At 54.5% G+C, this 18,411-nt stretch overlaps 1 protein-coding gene across 1 annotated transcript in view; it reads left to right on the top strand.

The window, feature by feature from the left end:
- The first annotated feature begins 1,875 nt into the window (after positions 1 to 1,875).
- LOC148816361 (myosin-10-like) overlaps positions 1,876 to 18,411 on the top strand; it is a 20,499-nt gene continuing 3,963 nt past the window's right edge. The window contains exons 1-12 of the mRNA XM_088940105.1: positions 1,876 to 1,999; positions 4,877 to 5,039; positions 7,118 to 7,324; positions 7,412 to 7,568; positions 9,972 to 9,999; positions 11,071 to 11,185; positions 13,852 to 13,908; positions 15,539 to 15,631; positions 15,807 to 15,870; positions 17,103 to 17,201; positions 17,316 to 17,459; positions 18,262 to 18,299. Of these exons, the coding sequence (XP_088796231.1) occupies positions 4,881 to 5,039; positions 7,118 to 7,324; positions 7,412 to 7,568; positions 9,972 to 9,999; positions 11,071 to 11,185; positions 13,852 to 13,908; positions 15,539 to 15,631; positions 15,807 to 15,870; positions 17,103 to 17,201; positions 17,316 to 17,459; positions 18,262 to 18,299 (1,161 nt within the window). The 5' untranslated portion in view covers positions 1,876 to 1,999; positions 4,877 to 4,880. The remainder of the gene's footprint in view (positions 2,000 to 4,876; positions 5,040 to 7,117; positions 7,325 to 7,411; positions 7,569 to 9,971; positions 10,000 to 11,070; positions 11,186 to 13,851; positions 13,909 to 15,538; positions 15,632 to 15,806; positions 15,871 to 17,102; positions 17,202 to 17,315; positions 17,460 to 18,261; positions 18,300 to 18,411) is intronic.

Raw genomic sequence — 18,411 nt, 5'->3', positions numbered from 1 at the left:
AGTCCTGCTGGTGTCCTGTTACAGGACCTCTAGCTGTGACCCTCTCTCTCCCCTCTCTCCTCTCTCTCCCTCTCTCTCTCTCCTCTCTCCCTCTCTCTCTCCCCTCTCCTCTCTCTCTCCTCTCTCTCCCCTCTCTCCCCTCTCTCTCCTCTCTCTCTCCCTCTCCTCTCTCTCTCCCTCTCTCCCTCTCTCCTCTCTCTCCCCTCTCTCTCTCCCCTCTCTCACTCTCTCCTCTCTCTCCCCTCTCTACCCTCTCTCTGCTCTCTCTCTCTCCTCTCTCCTCTCTCTCCTCTCTCTCCTCTCTCCCCTCTCTCTCTCCCCTCTCCTCTCAATTCAACTCAATTCCAGGTGCTTTATTAGCAGGACCGATGGGTACAATCAGTGTTGCCAAAGAAAATAAAAATAATGAAATTCACATGGAACAAAAAAAATAAAAGTAAAATAAAACCTATATTTATAATCTATATAAATACAGACATTTACAACAAAGACATATCATAAAATATTTACATATACTGTAGACAGATGGAGCATTATGGAGAGGCCTCTGGCTGAGCCTGTCCTCTCTGGACAGTCAGGTCTGCCTGTGTCCAGTTTCTCTGGCCAGGCTGTGGTCACTGAGCCTGTCCTCTCTGGACAGTCAGGTCTGCCTGTGTCCAGTTTCTCTGGCCAGGCTGTGGTCACTGAGCCTGTCCTCTCTGGACAGTCAGGTCTGTCTGTGTCCAGTTTCTCTGTCTGGGCTGTAGTCACTGAGCCTGTCCTCTCTGGACAGTCAGGTCTGTCTGTGTCCAGTTTCTCTGGCCAGGCTGTGGTCACTGAGCCTGTTCTCTCTGGACAGTCAGGTCTGTCTGTGTCCAGTTTCTCTGGCCAGACTGTGGTCACTGAGCTTGTCCTCTCTGGACAGTCAGGTCTGCCTGTGTCCAGTTTCTCTGGCCAGGCTGTGGTCACTGAGCCTGTCCTCTCTGGACAGTCAGGTCTGTCTGTGTCCAGTTTCTCTGGCCAGGCTGTGGTCACTGAGCCTGTACTTCATCAGGGTCTGTTTCTGTTTGTTGTTTCTTATCTTGGTCAAATATTCGGCTAGTGTGTATTGTCTGCTCAGGGTTCTGTAGCATTCCAGTGTGTGAGGCAGTGATGTTTTGGACTGTGGGAGGAAACTGGAGCATCCCAGGAGAACATGCAAACTCCACACAGACAGCACCCCATGTCAGGAATCAAACCCAGGGCCCCAGTATCACCTCTATGTCTCTCACACACTGTCAGCGCAGGAGCGCACAGCCTGCTGGGAGACGCTCAGCCTGCTGGGAGACGCACTGCATCCCAGGCAGCAGGAGGAGAAGAGAGGGAGCTCTGGTCCTGATCAATGACTCCTCACACACACAGAGCCGGGGGCTCACAGAGCTCTCAGCCTGTCACTGCTCCTGCTGCGCTAGTCTGAGGAGCGGGGAGGAGACCCCCCTCCCCCCCGGCCTCAGCCGCCGAGGCCGAGAGACGGAGGAGACAAAGAGCGGACGAGCGCTCGGTGTCTGAGCTGCATCCTCAGAAACACCTGCTCCTGCGCTGCGGTTGGTCCGCGGGCCTGTCAATCACCCAGGCCCCCGGCTTCCCCTGCCTCGCTATTGGCTGTCCTTGCCGCCGGTGCCCCGCCCCCGCCTGCCATTGCTCAGTTCCACCCGGCTTGCCAGGGAGGGGGCGGGGCGGAGCACCCCCCCGCACTGCTCCACTGACGTAGGCGGAGCGGTGGCGGAGGCTCGGTCCTCTTATTGGGCCCGCCCGCGCTTGGGGCGGGGTTTCGGCCTTAGCGTGAGCAGCGATTGGCTACCGTGCGGAAGAGTGATCGAGCCGCTGAAGCCACGGGCCTGCCCTCAGTCCGCCCTCCTCCCCGACTGTCAGTGTGTGTGTGTTAAGTGTGTCTGTCAGGTCTGTCAACCGGGCGCAGTCGCTGCGCTGCTCCAGAAAAACAAAGAGAAAAACGGAGGAGCCGCGTGTCGCTGCTCGCAGGGTAGGTGCGGCTCGGTGTCCTGGCGGTGCAGAACCGAGGAGCTGAGCGGCTCTCCGGCCGAACCGGCCCGCACCGCTCTCGGGCTTCGTCTCCGGCTCGGCGCTCGCGGTCTCGGACCGGTCCGGATGCGGCCGAGCTGCTGTCCGGGTACCTGCGGCACCGCCCGGGAGAGGCTGGGGACTGGGGGTGTCAGTCTGGGGGACTGGGGGTGTCAGGCTGGGAGCTGGGGGACTGGGGGTGTCAGTCTGGGGGACTGGGGGTGTCAGGCTGGGAGCTGGGGGACTGGGGGTGTCAGGCTGAGGGACTGGGGGTGTCAGTCTGAGGGGCTGAGGGACTGGGGTGTCAGTCTGGGGGACTGGGGGTGTCAGGCTGAGGGGCTGAGGGACTGGGGGTGTCAGTCTGGGGGACTGGGGGTGTCAGGCTGAGGGGCTGAGGGACTGGGGGTGTCAGTCTGGGGGACTGGGGGTGTCAGGCTGAGGGGCTGAGGGACTGGGGGTGTCAGGCTGAGGGGCTGAGGGACTGGGGGTGTCAGTCTGGGAGCTGGGGGACTGGGGGTGTCAGGCTGAGGGACTGGGGGTGTCAGTCTGGGGGACTGGGGGTGTCAGGCTGAGGGGCTGAGGGACTGGGGTGTCAGTCTGGGGGACTGGGGGTGTCAGTCTGAGGGGCTGAGGGACTGGGGGTGTCAGTCTGGGGGACTGGGGGTGTCAGGCTGGGAGCTGGGGGACTGGGGGTGTCAGGCTGAGGGGCTGAGGGACTGGGGGTGTCAGGCTGGGAGCTGGGGGACTGGGGGTGTCAGGCTGAGGGACTGGGGGTGTCAGTCTGAGGGGCTGAGGGACTGGGGGTGTCAGTCTGGGGGACTGGGGGTGTCAGGCTGAGGGGCTGAGGGACTGGGGGTGTCAGTCTGGGGGACTGGGGGTGTCAGTCTGGGGGACTGCGGGTGTCAGGCTGAGGGGCTGGGGGACTGGGGGTGTCAGTCTGGGGGACTGGGGGTGTCAGGCTGAGGGGCTGAGGGACTGGGGGTGTCAGGCTGAGGGACTGGGGGTGTCAGGCTGAGGGGCTGAGGGACTGGGGGTGTCAGTCTGGGGGACTGGGGGTGTCAGGCTGAGGGGCTGAGGGACTGGGGGTGTCAGGCTGAGGGGCTGAGGGACTGGGGGTGTCAGTCTGGGAGCTGGGGGACTGGGGGTGTCAGGCTGAGGGACTGGGGGTGTCAGTCTGGGGGACTGGGGGTGTCAGGCTGAGGGGCTGAGGGACTGGGGGTGTCAGTCTGGGGGACTGGGGGTGTCAGGCTGGGAGCTGGGGGACTGGGGGTGTCAGGCTGAGGGACTGGGGGTGTCAGTCTGGGGGGCTGAGGGACTGGGGGTGTCAGGCTGAGGGGCTGGGGGACTGGGGGTGTCAGTCTGGGAGCTGGGGGACTGGGGGTGTCAGGCTGAGGGACTGGGGGTGTCAGGCTGAGGGGCTGAGGGACTGGGGGTGTCAGTCTGGGGGACTGGGGGTGTCAGGCTGGGAGCTGGGGGACTGGGGGTGTCAGTCTGGGGGACTGGGGGTGTCAGGCTGGGAGCTGGGGGACTGGGGGTGTCAGTCTGGGAGCTGGGGGAGTGGGTACAGTGTCTCACACTGGCACTGTGTGTGTACAGTTATAATCCAGATGACAGAATTATAGAATCTAGTGTCTGACAGCTGTCACAGATGTGACAGATGATGGGTGACAATGTCAGGAATGTGTGTGTCCATGCTGACAGAGCTCTGGACCAGTCCAACCACATTCCTCTGTCCCTGTAGAACCAGACCTGTCCCTCTCCCTCCCACTGCAGAGGATGACTTGTAGGTTCAGTGAGTCACTCACTATGTATACTGTATGTAGTAAGAAACCCTCCAGCTCTCTGTCAGCATTAGTGTCCAGTCAGTCAGTCAGGGTCACTGTGCTGTAGTGTCCAGTCAGTCAGTCAGTGTCTCTGTGCTGTAGTGTCCAGTCAGTCAGGGTCTCTGTGCTGTAGTGTCCAGTCAGTCAGTCAGGGTCACTGTGCTGTAGTGTCCAGTCAGTCAGTCAGGGTCACTGTGCTGTAGTGTCCAGTCAGTCAGTCAGTGTCTCTGTGCTGTAGTGTCCAGTCAGCCAGGGTCACTGTGCTGTAGTGTCCAGTCAGTCAGTCAGGGTCACTGTGCTGTAGTGTCCAGTCAGTCAGTGTCTCTGTGCTGTAGTGTCCAGTCAGTCAGTCAGGGTCTCTGTGCTGTAGTGTCCAGTCAGTCAGTCAGGGTCACTGTGCTGTAGTGTCCAGTCAGTCAGTCAGTGTCTCTGTGCTGTAGTGTCCAGTCAGTCAGTCAGTCAGTGTCTCTGTGCTGTAGTGTCCAGTCAGTCAGTCAGGGTCTCTGTGCTGTAGTGTCCAGTCAGTCAGTCAGGGTCACTGTGCTGTAGTGTTCAGTCAGTCAGGGTCACTGTGCTGTAGTGTCCAGTCAGTCAGTCAGTGTCTCTGTGCTGTAGTGTCCAGTCAGTCAGTGTCTCTGTGCTGTAGTGTCCAGTCAGTCAGTCAGTGTCTCTGTGCTGTAGTGTCCAGTCAGTCAGTGTCTCTGTGCTGTAGTGTCCAGTCAGTCAGTCAGTGTCTCTGTGCTGTAGTGTCCAGTCAGTCAGTGTCTCTGTGCTGTAGTGTCCAGTCAGTCAGTCAGTGTCTCTGTGCTGTAGTGTCCAGTCAGTCAGTGTCTCTGTGCTGTAGTGTCCAGTCAGTCAGTGTCGCTGTGCTGTAGTGTCCAGTCAGCCAGTCAGTGTCTCTGTGCTGTAGTGTCCAGTCAGTCAGTCAGGGTCACTGTGCTGTAGTGTCCAGTCAGTCAGTGTCTCTGTGCTGTAGTGTCCACTCAGTCTGTATTAACCTCTCTTTTTCCCTGAAGTACCATGTCCAGACCAGCTGGAGGCAGTGTCAGTGAGGCGAACCGCTTCCTCTACTTGGGGGCGGGGCCCTCCTCGCCTGGCTCCTCCTTCTCAGCCTCCAGCCAGGCTGACTGGGCAGCGAAGCGGCTGGTGTGGGTCTCATCCGAGAGGCATGGGTTCGAGGTGAGACGCCGATGGGGATCTGATCTGTGCTCGATTATCTGTGATGATCAGGGGGGTCTGATCTGTGCTCGATTAACTGTGTGACGATCAGGTGGGTCTGATCTGTGCTCGATTAACTGTGTGACGATCAGGGGTCTGATCTGTGCTCGATTAACTGTGTGACGATCAGGTGGGTCTGATCTGTGCTCGATTAACTGTGTGACGATCAGGGGTCTGATCTGTGCTCGATTATCTGTGTGACAATCAGGGGGATCTGATCTGTGCTCGATTATCTATGTGACGATCAGGGGCGTCTGATCTGTGCTCGATTATCTCTGTGATGATCAGGGGCGTCTGATCTGTGCTCGATTAACTGTGTGATGATCGGTGGGGTCTGATCTGTACTCGATTATCTGTGTGACGATCAGCGGGGTCTGATCTGTGCTCGATTATCTGTGATGATTAGTGGGGTCTGATCTGTACTTGATTAACTGTGTGACGATCAGGTGGGTCTGATCTGTGCTCGATTATCGTTGTGACAATCAGCGGGGTCTGATCTGTGCTCGATTATCTGTGATGATTGGTGGGGTCTGATCTGTACTTGATTAACTGTGTGACGATCAGGGGTCTGATCTGTGCTCGATTATCTGTGTGACGATCAGGGGGGTCTGATCTGTGCTCGATTATCTGTGTGATGATCAGTGGGGTCTGATCTGTGCTTGATTAACTGTGTGACGATCAGGGATCTGATCTGTGCTCTGTTATCTGTGTGACGATCAGGGGGGTCTGATCTGTGCTCGATTAACTGTGTGACGATCAGGGATCTGATCTGTGCTCTATTATCTGTGTGACGATCAGGGGGGTCTGATCTGTGCTCGATTAACTGTGTGACGATCAGGGGTCTGATCTGTGCTCTATCTGTGTGACGATCAGGGGGGTCTGATCTGTGCTCTATTATCTGTGTGACGATCAGGGATCTGATCTGTGCTCGATTATCTGTGTGACGATCAGGGGGGTCTGATCAGTGCTCTATTATCTGTGTGACGATCAGGGATCTGATCTGTGCTCGATTATCTGTGTGACGATCAGCGGGGTCTGATCTGTGCTCGATTAACTGTGTGACGATCAGGTGGGTCTGATCTGTGCTCGATTAACTGTGTGACGATCAGGGGTCTGATCTGTGCTCGATTATCTGTGTGACAATCAGGGGGGTCTGATCTGTGCTCGATTATCTGTGTGACGATCAGGGGCGTCTGATCTGTGCTCGATTATCTCTGTGATGATCAGGGGCGTCTGATCTGTGCTCGATTAACTGTGTGATGATCGGTGGGGTCTGATCTGTACTCGATTAACTGTGTGACGATCAGGGATCTGATCTGTGCTCGATTATCTGTGTGACGATCAGCGGGGTCTGATCTGTGCTCGATTATCTGTGATGATTAGTGGGGTCTGATCTGTACTTGATTAACTGTGTGACGATCAGGTGGGTCTGATCTGTGCTCGATTATCTGTGATGATTGGTGGGGTCTGATCTGTACTTGATTAACTGTGTGACGATCAGGTGGGTCTGATCTGTGCTCGATTATCTGTGATGATTGGTGGGGTCTGATCTGTACTTGATTAACTGTGTGACGATCAGGGATCTGATCTGTGCTCTATTATCTGTGTGATGATCAGGGGGGTCTGATCTGTGCTCGATTAACTGTGTGACGATCAGGGGTCTGATCTGTGCTCTATCTGTATGACGATCAGGGGGGTCTGATCTGTGCTCTATTATCTGTGTGACGATCAGGGATCTGATCTGTGCTCGATTATCTGTGTGACGATCAGGGGGGTCTGATCTGTGCTCGATTATCTGTGATGATCGGTGGGGTCTGATCTGTGCTCGATTCGTGGTGTCCGTCTGGCCCAGATGCTATGAGGTTCAGAGCCGCTGTGCTGAGCCCATCTCTCCCGCTGAAGGAGCTCCAACAGCACGGCTGGGAGTCTTGCTCCAGTCCCGCACCAGGAGCTGGGGGTAAGAGCTGGCAGGGGGAGGGGAGGGGTGGGGTGGAGGCCCAGGGCCGCCGCTCCCGGCGTGACGAGCTCTCCCCCGGCAGGCGGCCGGCGTGCGGGAGGAGCGCGGGGACGAGCTGGAGGTGGAGCTGGTGGAGTCAGGCCGCCGGGTCAGCGTGTCGCGGGACGAGGTCCAGAGGATGAACCCGCCACGCTTCAGCAAGGCGGAGGACATGGCCGACCTCACCTGCCTGAACGAGGCCTCCGTCCTGCACAACCTGAAGGAGAGATACTACTCTGGGCTCATCTACGTGAGTGTGGGGCCGCGGCGGCGGGAGGGGTGGGGCTGGTGAGGCGGCGAGGGCCGCAGTACAGCACTCACCCCCCTCTCCCCTCAGACCTACTCTGGGCTGTTCTGCGTGGTCATCAACCCCTACAAGAACCTGCCCATCTACACCGAGTCCATCGTGGAGATGTACCGCGGCAAGAAGCGCCACGAGATGCCCCCGCACATCTACGCCATCTCTGAGGCCGCTTACAAGAGCATGCTGCAAGGTACCACGCGGACTCCACTGTGGCACTCACTGCGCAGACCCTAACCCACACTGACTGTCAGACTCCACTGTGGCACTCACCGCGCAGACCCTAACCCACACTGACTGTCAGACTCCACTGACACTGCCAGAGCAGTCTGAGACTCTCCAGGCTGGACTGGACTGACTGGACTGGGAGCTGGACTAGTTCTTCACTGGGATTATAATCAGACTCACTGACACTGACAGAGCAGTCTGAGACGCTCCAGGCTGGACTGGACTGGCTGCACTGGGAGCTGGACTAGTTCTTCACTGGGATTATAATCAGACTCACTGACACTGACAGAGCAGTCTGAGACTCTCCAGGCTGGACTGGACTGACTGGACTGGGAGCTGGACTAGTTCTTCACTGGGATTATAATCAGACTCCACTGACACTGACAGAGCAGTCTGAGACGCTCCAGGCTGGACTGGACTGGCTGCACTGGGAGCTGGACTAGTTCTTCACTGGGATTATAATCAGACTCCACTGACACTGACAGAGCAGTCTGAGACGCTCCAGGCTGGACTGGACTGGCTGCAATGGGAGCTGGACTAGTTCTTCACTGGGATTATAATCAGACTCACTGACACTGACAGAGCAGTCTGAGACTCTCCAGGCTGGACTGGACTGACTGGACTGACTGGACTGGGAGCTGGACTAGTTCTTGACTGGGATTATAATCACACTCCACTGACACTGACAGAGCAGTCTGAGACTCTCCAGGCTGGACTGGACTGGCTGCACTGGGAGCTGGACTAGTTCTTCACTGGGATTATAATCAGACTCCACTGACACTGCCAGAGCAGTCTGAGACTCTCCAGGCTGGACTGGACTGACTGGACTGGGAGCTGGACTAGTTCTTCACTGGGATTATAATCAGACTCACTGACACTGACAGAGCAGTCTGAGACTCTCCAGGCTGGACTGGACCGACTGGACTGGGAGCTGGACTAGTTCTTCACTGGGATTATAATCAGACTCCACTGACACTGACAGAGCAGTCTGAGACGCTCCAGGCTGGACTGGACTGGCTGCACTGGGAGCTGGACTAGTACTTTACTGGGATTATAATCAGACTCCACTGACACTGACAGAGCAGTCTGAGACGCTCCAGGCTGGACTGGACTGGCTGCACTGGGAGCTGGACTAGTTCTTCACTGGGATTATAATCAGACTCACTGACACTGACAGAGCAGTCTGAGACTCTCCAGGCTGGACTGGACTGACTGGACTGACTGGACTGGGAGCTGGACTAGTTCTTGACTGGGATTATAATCACACTCCACTGGCACTGACAGAGCAGTCTGAGACTCTCCAGGCTGGACTGGACTGGCTGCACTGGGAGCTGGACTAGTTCTTCACTGGGATTATAATCAGACTCCACTGACACTGCCAGAGCAGTCTGAGACTCTCCAGGCTGGACTGGACTGACTGGACTGGGAGCTGGACTAGTTCTTCACTGGGATTATAATCAGACTCCACTGACACTGACAGAGCAGTCTGAGACTCTCCAGGCTGGACTGGACTGACTGGACTGGGAGCTGGACTAGTTCTTCACTGGGATTATAATCAGACTCCACTGACACTGACAGAGCAGTCTGAGACTCTCCAGGCCTGTACAGGTGTGTCAGGAATGTGCTGAACCTGTAGGACTGGTGTAGGAGTGTCTGCGTACAGAAGAGCCCCAGGGTGCTGCAATGCCCCACCCTGTCTGTCTGCCTGTCAACCACAGTCTCTCAGGAGCTGGGTGACCTGAGGCGTCACTGTGTCACTGCGCCACCAGAGGGCAGCGTTCTGACCCCTGAGGCATCACTGCGCCACCAGAGGGCAGCGTTCTGACCCCTGAGGCATCACTGCACCACCAGAGGGCAGCGTTCTGACTCCCTGAGGTGTCACTGTACCACTGTGTCACCAGAGGGCAGCGTTCTGACCCCCTGAGGCATCACTGTGTCACCAGAGGGCAGCGTTCTGACCCCTGAGGCATCACTGCGCCACCAGAGGGCAGCGTTCTGACCCCTGAGGCATCACTGCACCACCAGAGGGCAGTGTTCTGACCCCTGAGGCGTCACTGTGAGCTTTGACCTGCACCAGGCTTGACCTTTCACCTGTACCAGCCCTGAGCTTTGACCTGCACCAGGCTTGACCTTTCACCTGCACCAGCCCTGAGCTTTGACCTGCACCAGGCTTGACCTTTCACCTGCACCAGCCCTGACTTGTGTCCTGTCCTGGCCGTGACCCGTGATCTGTGCCAGGCTTGATCTTTGACCTCTCCCTGCTTTGTTCTTCACTGTTTCTCTGAGCTGAACTAGATTAGCTCTTAAACTGACTGTTACCTGTCTGCTGAACTGACTGCTGTTTAACATGTGACGTCTCTCTCCACAGACAGGGAAGACCAGTCCATTCTGTGCACGTGAGTATCATTCTGTGTTCCATTAATAACCCTGAGCGTGTGCCCTCTGTCTGTTTCTGTATTAACAACCCTGAGCCTGTGTCCTCTGTCTGTTTCTGCATTAACAACCCTGAGCCTGTGTCCTCTGTCTGTTTCTGCATTAATAACCCCGAGCATGTGTCCTCTGTCTGTTTCTGCATTAATAACCCCGAGCCTGTGTCCTCTGTCTGTTTCTGTATTAATAACCCCGAGCCTGTGTCCTCTGTCTGTTTCTGCATTAATAACCCCGAGCCTGTGTCCTCTGTCTGATTCTGCATTAACAACCCTGAGCCTGTGTCCTCTGTCTGATTCTGCATTAACAACCCTGAGCCTGTGTCCTCTGTCTGTTTCTGCATTAATAACCCTGAGCCTGTGTCCTCTGTCTGTTTCTGTATTAATAATCCTGAGCCTGTGTCCTCTGTCTGTTTCTGTATTAATAACCTGAGCCTGTGTCCTCTGTCTGTTTCTGTATTAATAACCCCGAGCCTGTGTCCTCTGTCTGTTTCTGCATTAACAACCCCGAGCCTGTGTCCTCTGTCTGTTTCTGCATTAACAACCCTGAGCCTGTGTCCTCTGTCTGTTTCTGCATTAATAACCCTGAGCCTGTGTCCTCTGTCTGTTTCTGTATTAATAATCCTGAGCCTGTGTCCTCTGTCTGTTTCTGTATTAATAACCCCGAGCCTGTGTCCTCTGTCTGTTTCTGTATTAATAACCCTGAGCCTGTGTCCTCTGTCTGTTTCTGTATTAACAACCATGAGCCTGTTTCTTCTGTCTGTTTCTGCATTAATAACCCTGAGCGTGTGTCCTCTGTCTGTTTCTGTGTTAATAATCCAGAGACTGTGTTACTGTGTGTTGCTGTATTAACAACCCTGAGCGTGTGTGGCTGTGTTGTTGTATTGAGGCAGTGTGTGTTGTGGTGTGTTGCTGTATGAAGCCAGTGTGTGTTGCTGTGTGTTGCTGTATGAAGCCAATGTGTGTTGCTGTATGAAGCCAGTGTGTGTTGCTGTGTGTTGCTGTATTAAACCAGTGTGTGTTGTGTCTGTTGTGTGGCAGCGGGGAGTCCGGAGCAGGAAAGACAGAGAACACTAAGAAGGTGATCCAGTACCTGGCCCACGTAGCCTCGTCCCACAGGCCCGGACCAGCAGGCCCAGCCCGGTCCACAGCACAGGTACTGTACGTTCCTGACCCAGAGAGAGACTCTAGAGACTCCCAGTTCAGCCCAGTGCAGGCCAGTCCAGTGACAGTGTAGAGACTCCCAGTCCAGTCCAGTGACAGTGTGGAGAATCACAGTACTGTCCCAGTCCAGTCCAGTGACAGTGTGGAGAATCACAGTACTCTCCCAGTCCAGTCCAGTCCAGTCCAGTGACAGTGTGGAGAATCACAGTACTGTCCCAGTCCAGTCCAGTGACAGTGTGGAGAATCACAGTACTCTCCCAGTCCAGTCCACTCCAGTCCAGTGACAGTGTGGAGAATCACAGTCCAGTGACAGTGTGGAGAATCACAGCACTGTCCCAGTCTAGTCCAGTCCAGTCCAGTGACAGTGTGGAGAATCACAGTCCAGTGACAGTGTGGAGAATCACAGCACTGTCCCAGTCTAGTCCAGTCCAGTCCAGTGACAGTGTGGAGAATCACAGTACTCTCCCAGTCCAGTCCACTCCAGTCCAGTGACAGTGTGGAGAATCACAGTCCAGTGATAGTGTGGAGAATCACAGTCTTCTCTCTCTCCTCTCTCTCAATTCAGCGTTACTGGCTGGACCAGTGAATAGACCAGTATTGCCAAAGATACACACAATTAACACAACATCTACAATACAGACACATCATAGACATCTACACACAAACACATGGGGCATTATTGAGAGACAGTGTCACTGTTCCTCAGGCAGGGACAGGAGATCACACACTGTATTATTATTATTGAGAGACAGGCTCATTGTCTGTTCCTCAGGCTGGGACAGGAGATCACACACTGTATTATTATTATTGAGAGACAGGCTCACTGTCTGTTCCTCAGGCTGGGACAGGAGATCACACACTGTATTATTATTATTGAGAGACAGGCTCACTGTCTGTTCCTCAGGCTGGGACAGGAGATCACACACTGTATTATTATTATTATTGAGAGACAGGCTCACTGTCTGTTCCTCAGGCTGGGACAGGAGATCGCACACTGTATTATTATTATTGAGAGACAGACTCACTGTTCCTCAGGCTGGGACAGGAGATCACACACTGTATTATTATTATTGAGAGACAGGCTTACTGTCTGTTCCTCAGGCTGGGACAGGAGATCACACACTGTATTATTATTATTGAGAGACAGGCTCACTGTCTGATCCTCAGGCTGGGACAGGAGATCACACACTGTATTATTATTATTGAGAGACAGGCTCACTGTTCCTCAGGCTGGGACAGGAGATCACATACTGTATTATTATTATTGAGAGACAGGCTCACTGTTCCTCAGGCTGGGACAGGAGATCACACACTGTATTATTATTATTGAGAGACAGGCTCACTGTTTAATCCCAGAGTATCTGTCACAGTGCAGTAGGAAGTGCACCTCTGTCTCTATTTCTCCCCGCTGGTAGTGGGAGCACAGCCTGTCCTCTCTGGACAGTCAGGTCTGCCTGTGTCCAGTTTCTCTGGCTGGGCTGTGGTCACTGAGCCTGTCCTCTCTGGACAGTCAGGTCTGTCTGTGTCCAGTTTCTCTGGCCAGGCTGTGGTCACTGAGCCTGTCCTCTCTGGACAGTCAGGTCTGTCTGTGTCCAGTTTCTCTGGCCAGGCTGTGGTCACTGAGCCTTTCCTCTCTGGACAGTCAGGTCTGCCTGTGTCCAGTTTCTCTGGCCGGGCTGTGGTCACTGAGCCTGTCCTCTCTGGACAGTCAGGTCTGTCTGTGTCCAGTTTCTCTGGCCAGGCTGTGGTCACTGAGCCTTTCCTCTCTGGACAGTCAGGTCTGCCTGTGTCCAGTTTCTCTGGCCAGGCTGTGGCCACTGAAGCTGTACTCTCTGGACAGTCAAGTCTGCCTGTGTCCAGTTTCTCTGGCCAGGCTGTGGTCACTGAGCCTGTCCTCTCTGGACAGTCAGGTCTGCCTGTGTCCAGTTTCTCTGGCCAGGCTGTATCACTGAGCCTGTCCTCTCTGGACAGTCAGGTCTGCCTGTGTCCAGTTTCTCTGGCCAGGCTGTGGCCACTGAAGCTGTACTCTCTGGACAGTCAAGTCTGCCTGTGTCCAGTTTCTCTGGCCAGGCTGTGGTCACTGAGCCTGTCCTCTCTGGACAGTCAGGTCTGCCTGTGTCCAGTTTCTCTGGCCAGGCTGTGGTCACTGAGCCTGTCCTCTCTGGACAGTCAGGTCTGCCTATGTCCAGTTTCTCTGGCCAGGCTGTGGTCACTGAGCCTGTACTTCGTCAGGGTCTGTTTCTGTTTGTTGTTTCTTATCTTGGTCAAATATTCAGCAAGTGTGTATTGTCTTTCTCTCCCGTGTCTCCTGTCTCTCCTGTTTCTCCTGTTTCTCCTGTGTCTCCTATGTCTCCTGTCTCTCCTGTGTCTCCTGTGTCTCTCCCGTGTCTTCCGTCTCTCCTGTCTCTCCTGTGTCTCCTGTCTCTCCTGTGTCTCCTGTGTCTCCTGTGTCTCTCCCGTCTCTCCCGTCTCTCCCGTCTCTCTTGTCTCTCTTGTCTCTCCCGTCTCTCCCGTCTCTCCTGTGTCTCCCATCTCTCATGTCTATCCTGTGTCTCCTGTCTCTCCCATCTCTCTTGTCTCTCCCGTCTCTCCCGTCTCTCTTGTCTCTCTTGTCTCTCCCGTGTCTCCCATCTCTCCTGTGTCTCCTGTCTCGCTAAGGGGGATGTGCACAAGGCCAGTGGACAGCGCTCTACAGCAGGTGGATCTGTGCACAGAGTGAGTGCGGGGTGCTGGGGGGACTGGGGGCAGTGTCTGTGTGTCTCTGCACTCACCTGTATGTCCTGTGCTGGTTCTTGTCTTTCTGCATGTGTGTCCTGCACTGTGTGGCCTGGGCTCACTGACCCAGAGTGGAACATATGTGAGTATGACCTCCATCACCATGCCTGTATCGACCCTGTCTGTCCACTGCTGATACTGTTCATACTGTAGATACTGACCTGTCTGTCCACTGCTGATACTGTTCGTACTGTAGATACTGACCTGTCTGTCTGCTCTGATACTGTTCGTACTGTAGATACTGACCTGTCTGTCTGCTCTGATAGTGTTCATACTGTAGATACTGACCTGTCTGTCTGCTCTGATACTGTTTGTACTGCAGATACTGATCTGTCTGTCTGCGCTGGTACTGTTTGTACTGTAGATACTGACCTGTCTGTCTGCTCTGGTACTGTTCGTACTGCAGATACTGACCTATCTGTCTGGTCTGGTACTGTTCGTACTGCAGATACTGACCTGTCTGTCTGCTCTGATAGTGTTCGTACTGTAGATACTGACCTGTCTGTCTGCTCTGGTACAGTTTGTACTGCAGATACTGACCTGTCTGTCTGCGCTGGTACTGTTCGTACTGTAGATACTGACCTGTCTGTCTGCTCTGATACTGTTCGTACTGCAGATACTGACCTATCTGTCTGCTCTGGTACTGTTTGTACTGTAGATACTGACCTGTCTGTCTGCTCTGATAGTGTTCGTACTGTAGATACTGACCTGTCTGTCTGCTCTGATACTGTTCGTACTGCAGATACTGACCTGTCTGTCTGCGCTGGTACTGTTCGTACTGTAGATACTGACCTGTCTGTCTGCTCTGGTACTATTTGTACTGCAGATACTGACCTATCTGTCTGCTCTGGTACTGTTCGTACTGCAGATACTGACCTGTCTGCCTGCTCTGGTACTGTTTGTACTGCAGATACTGACCTGTCTGTCTGCGCTGGTACTGTTCGTACTGTAGATACTGACCTGTCTGTCTGCTCTGATACTGTTCGTACTGCAGATACTGACCTGTCTGTCTGCGCTGGTACTGTTCATACTGTAGATACTGACCTATCTGTCTGCTCTGATACTGTTCGTACTGTAGATACTGATCTGTCTGTCTGCTCTGATAGTGTTCGTACTGCAGATACTGACCTGTCTGTCTGCTCTGGTACTGTTCGTACTGCAGATACTGACCTGTCTGTCTGCTCTGGTACTGTTCGTACTGCAGATACTGACCTGTCTGTCTGCTCTGATAGTGTTCGTACTGTAGATACTGATCTATCTGTCTGCTCTGGTACTGTTCGTACTGCAGATACTGACCTATCTGTCTGCTCTGGTACTGTTCGTACTGCAGATACTGACCTGTCTGCCTGCTCTGGTACTGTTCGTACTGCAGATACTGACCTGTCTGTCTGCACTGGTACTGTTCGTACTGCAGATACTGACCTATCTGTCTGCTCTGGTACTGTTCTTACTGCAGATACTGACCTGTCTGTCTGCTCTGATACTGTTCATACTGTAGAATATTGAGTATTTTCTCTTGCTGACACCAGTGCGGATTAATATGAGGTGTAATGTGAGGTCTGTCCTGCAGGGGGAGCTAGAGAAGCAGCTGCTACAGGCCAATCCTATACTGGAGGCCTTTGGGAACGCCAAGACTGTGAAGAACGACAACTCCTCGCGCTTTGTAAGTGTGTGTGTGTGATTGTGTGTCTGTGTCTGGGTGTGTGTGACTGTGGGTGTGAGTGTGTGTCTGTGAGTCTGTGTCTGTGTCTGGGTGTGTGTGATCGTGTGTGACTATGGGTGTGTGTTAGTGTGTTACTCTATACTAACACACACTGCGTCTCTGGACTATTTTTCAGGGCAAGTTTATTCGGATCAACTTCGATGTGGCAGGATACATTGTAGGAGCAAATATAGAGACTTGTATCCTTTACTCCACTGCTGACCCTGACTGACTGGACACTACAGCACAGTGACCCTGACTGACTGACTGGACACTACAGCACAGAGACACTGACTGACTGACTGGACACTACAGCACAGTGACCCTGACTGACTGGACACTACAGCACAGTGACCCTGACTGACTGACTGGACACTACAGCACAGAGACACTGACTGACTGACTGGACACTACAGCACAGTGACCCTGACTGACTGACTGGACACTACAGCACAGTGACACTGACTGACTGGACACTACAGCACAGAGACACTGACTGACTGACTGGACACTAGAGCACAGAGACCCTGACTGACTGGACACTACAGCACAGTGACCCTGACTGACTGGACACTAGAGCACAGAGACACTGAATGACTGGACACTACAGCACAGTGACACTGACTGACTGACTGGACACTACAGCACAGTGACCCTGACTGACTGACTGGACACTACAGCACAGTGACCCTGACTGACTGGACACTACAGCACAGTGACCCTGACTGACTGACTGGACACTACAGCACAGAGACCCTGACTGACTGGACACTACAGCACAGTGACACTAACTGACTGGACACTACAGCACAGTGACACTGACTGACTGACTGGACACTACAGCACAGTGACCCTGACTGACTGGACACTACAGCACAGTGACACTGACTGACTGGACACTACAGCACAGTGACCCTGACTGACTGACTGGACACTATAGCACAGTGACCCTGACTGACTGGACACTACAGCACAGTGACCCTGACTGACTGACTGGACACTACAGCACAGTGACCCTGACTGACTGGACACTACAGCACAGTGACCCTGACTGACTGACTGGACACTACAGCACAGAGACCCTGACTGACTGGACACTACAGCACAGTGACACTGACTGACTGACTGGACACTACAGCACAGTGACCCTGACTGACTGACTGGACACTACAGCACAGTGACCCTGACTGACTGGACACTACAGCACAGTGACCCTGACTGACTGGACACTACAGCACAGAGACCCTGACTGACTGACTGGACACTACAGCACAGAGACCCTGACTGACTGGACACTACAGCACAGAGACCCTGACTGACTGGACACACACAGCCCAGGAGAGAGGAGGGTCAGCAGGAGATGTCATCAGGGATGGTGTCCATGAGGGAGGGGATGCAGGGCTCTGTGTGACCCTTGACCCCAGCCGCTCAGACCTGCTGGAGAAGTCTCGGGCCGTCCGGCAGAGCCGTGAGGAGAGGACCTTCCACATCTTCTACCAGCTGCTGTCCGGCGCCCCCGAGGACATGAGGGGTACGCCCTGCGCCCCAGCACTGACCCCTCTCTGTCTGTCTCTTGAGTGTCACCCTCTGTGCACCCCTGTACCCCCTGCACCCCTGCACTGACCCCTCTCTTCCCTCTGCGCAGCGGGGCTCCTCCTGGCCAGCGGGGACCAGTACCGCTTCCTGTCCAGTGGGCTGCTGGCAGTGTCCGGCCAGAGTGACTCAGAGGACTTCACCCAGACTCTGGAGGCCATGAGTGTGATGGGCTTCAGCACAGGAGAGGTCCTGGGTCAGTGTGAGAGAGGAGAGAGAGAGGAGAGAGACAGGAGACAGAGAGGGGAGAGACAGGAGAGAGAGAGGGGAGAGAGGGGAAAGAGAGGGGAGACAGAGAGGGGAAAGAGAGGAGACAGAGAGGGGAGAGACAGGAGAGAGAGGGGAGAGAGGGGAGAGAGAGGGGAGAGAGACAGGAGAGAGACAGGGGAGACACAGGAGAGAGACAGGGGAGAGAGGGGAGAGAGAGGGGAGAGACAGGAGAGAGAGAGGGGAGAGAGGGGAGAGAGGGGAGAGAGAGGAGAGAGAGGGGAGAGAGACAGGAGAGAGACAGGAGAGAGACAGGGGAGACACAGGAGAGAGACAGGGGAGAGAGGGGAGAGAGAGGGGAGAGACAGGAGAGAGAGAGGGGAGAGAGGGGAGAGAGGGGAGAGAGACAGGAAAGAGAGAGGGGAGAGAGTGGAGAGAGGAGAGAGAGAGGGGAGAGACAGGAGAGAGAGGGGAGAGAGGGGAGAGAGAGAGGGGAGAGAGAGGAGAGAGACAGGAGAGAGACAGGGGAGACACAGGAGAGAGAGAGGGGAGAGAGAGGAGACAGAGAGGGGAGAGAGAGGAGATGGAGAGGGAGAGACAGGAGAGAGAGAGGGGAGAGAGAGGAGAGAGAGGGGAGAGAGACAGGAGAGAGACAGGGGAGACACAGGAGAGAGACAGGGGAGAGAGGAGAGAGGAGAGAGAGGAGAGAGGAGAGAGGAGAGACAGGGGAGAGAGAGGTAGGTAACACTGCTGAAACCCCTCTCTGTCAATTCAGTTCAACTCAATTCCAGGTGCTTTATTAGCAGGACCGATGGGTACTCAACACAGAGTGTTGCCAAAGCAAATAAAATAATGAGATTCACACGAAACAAAACAAAATAAAAGTAAAATAAAATCTACAGACATATTACAGACATTTACAACAGAGACATATTATAAAA

This window comes from Atractosteus spatula, chromosome 22 (genome assembly GCF_055471065.1).
Source record: "Atractosteus spatula isolate fAtrSpa1 chromosome 22, fAtrSpa1.hap1, whole genome shotgun sequence".
Taxonomy (NCBI): domain Eukaryota; kingdom Metazoa; phylum Chordata; class Actinopteri; order Semionotiformes; family Lepisosteidae; genus Atractosteus; species Atractosteus spatula.
This window is presented reverse-complemented; position numbering and strand designations above follow the sequence as displayed.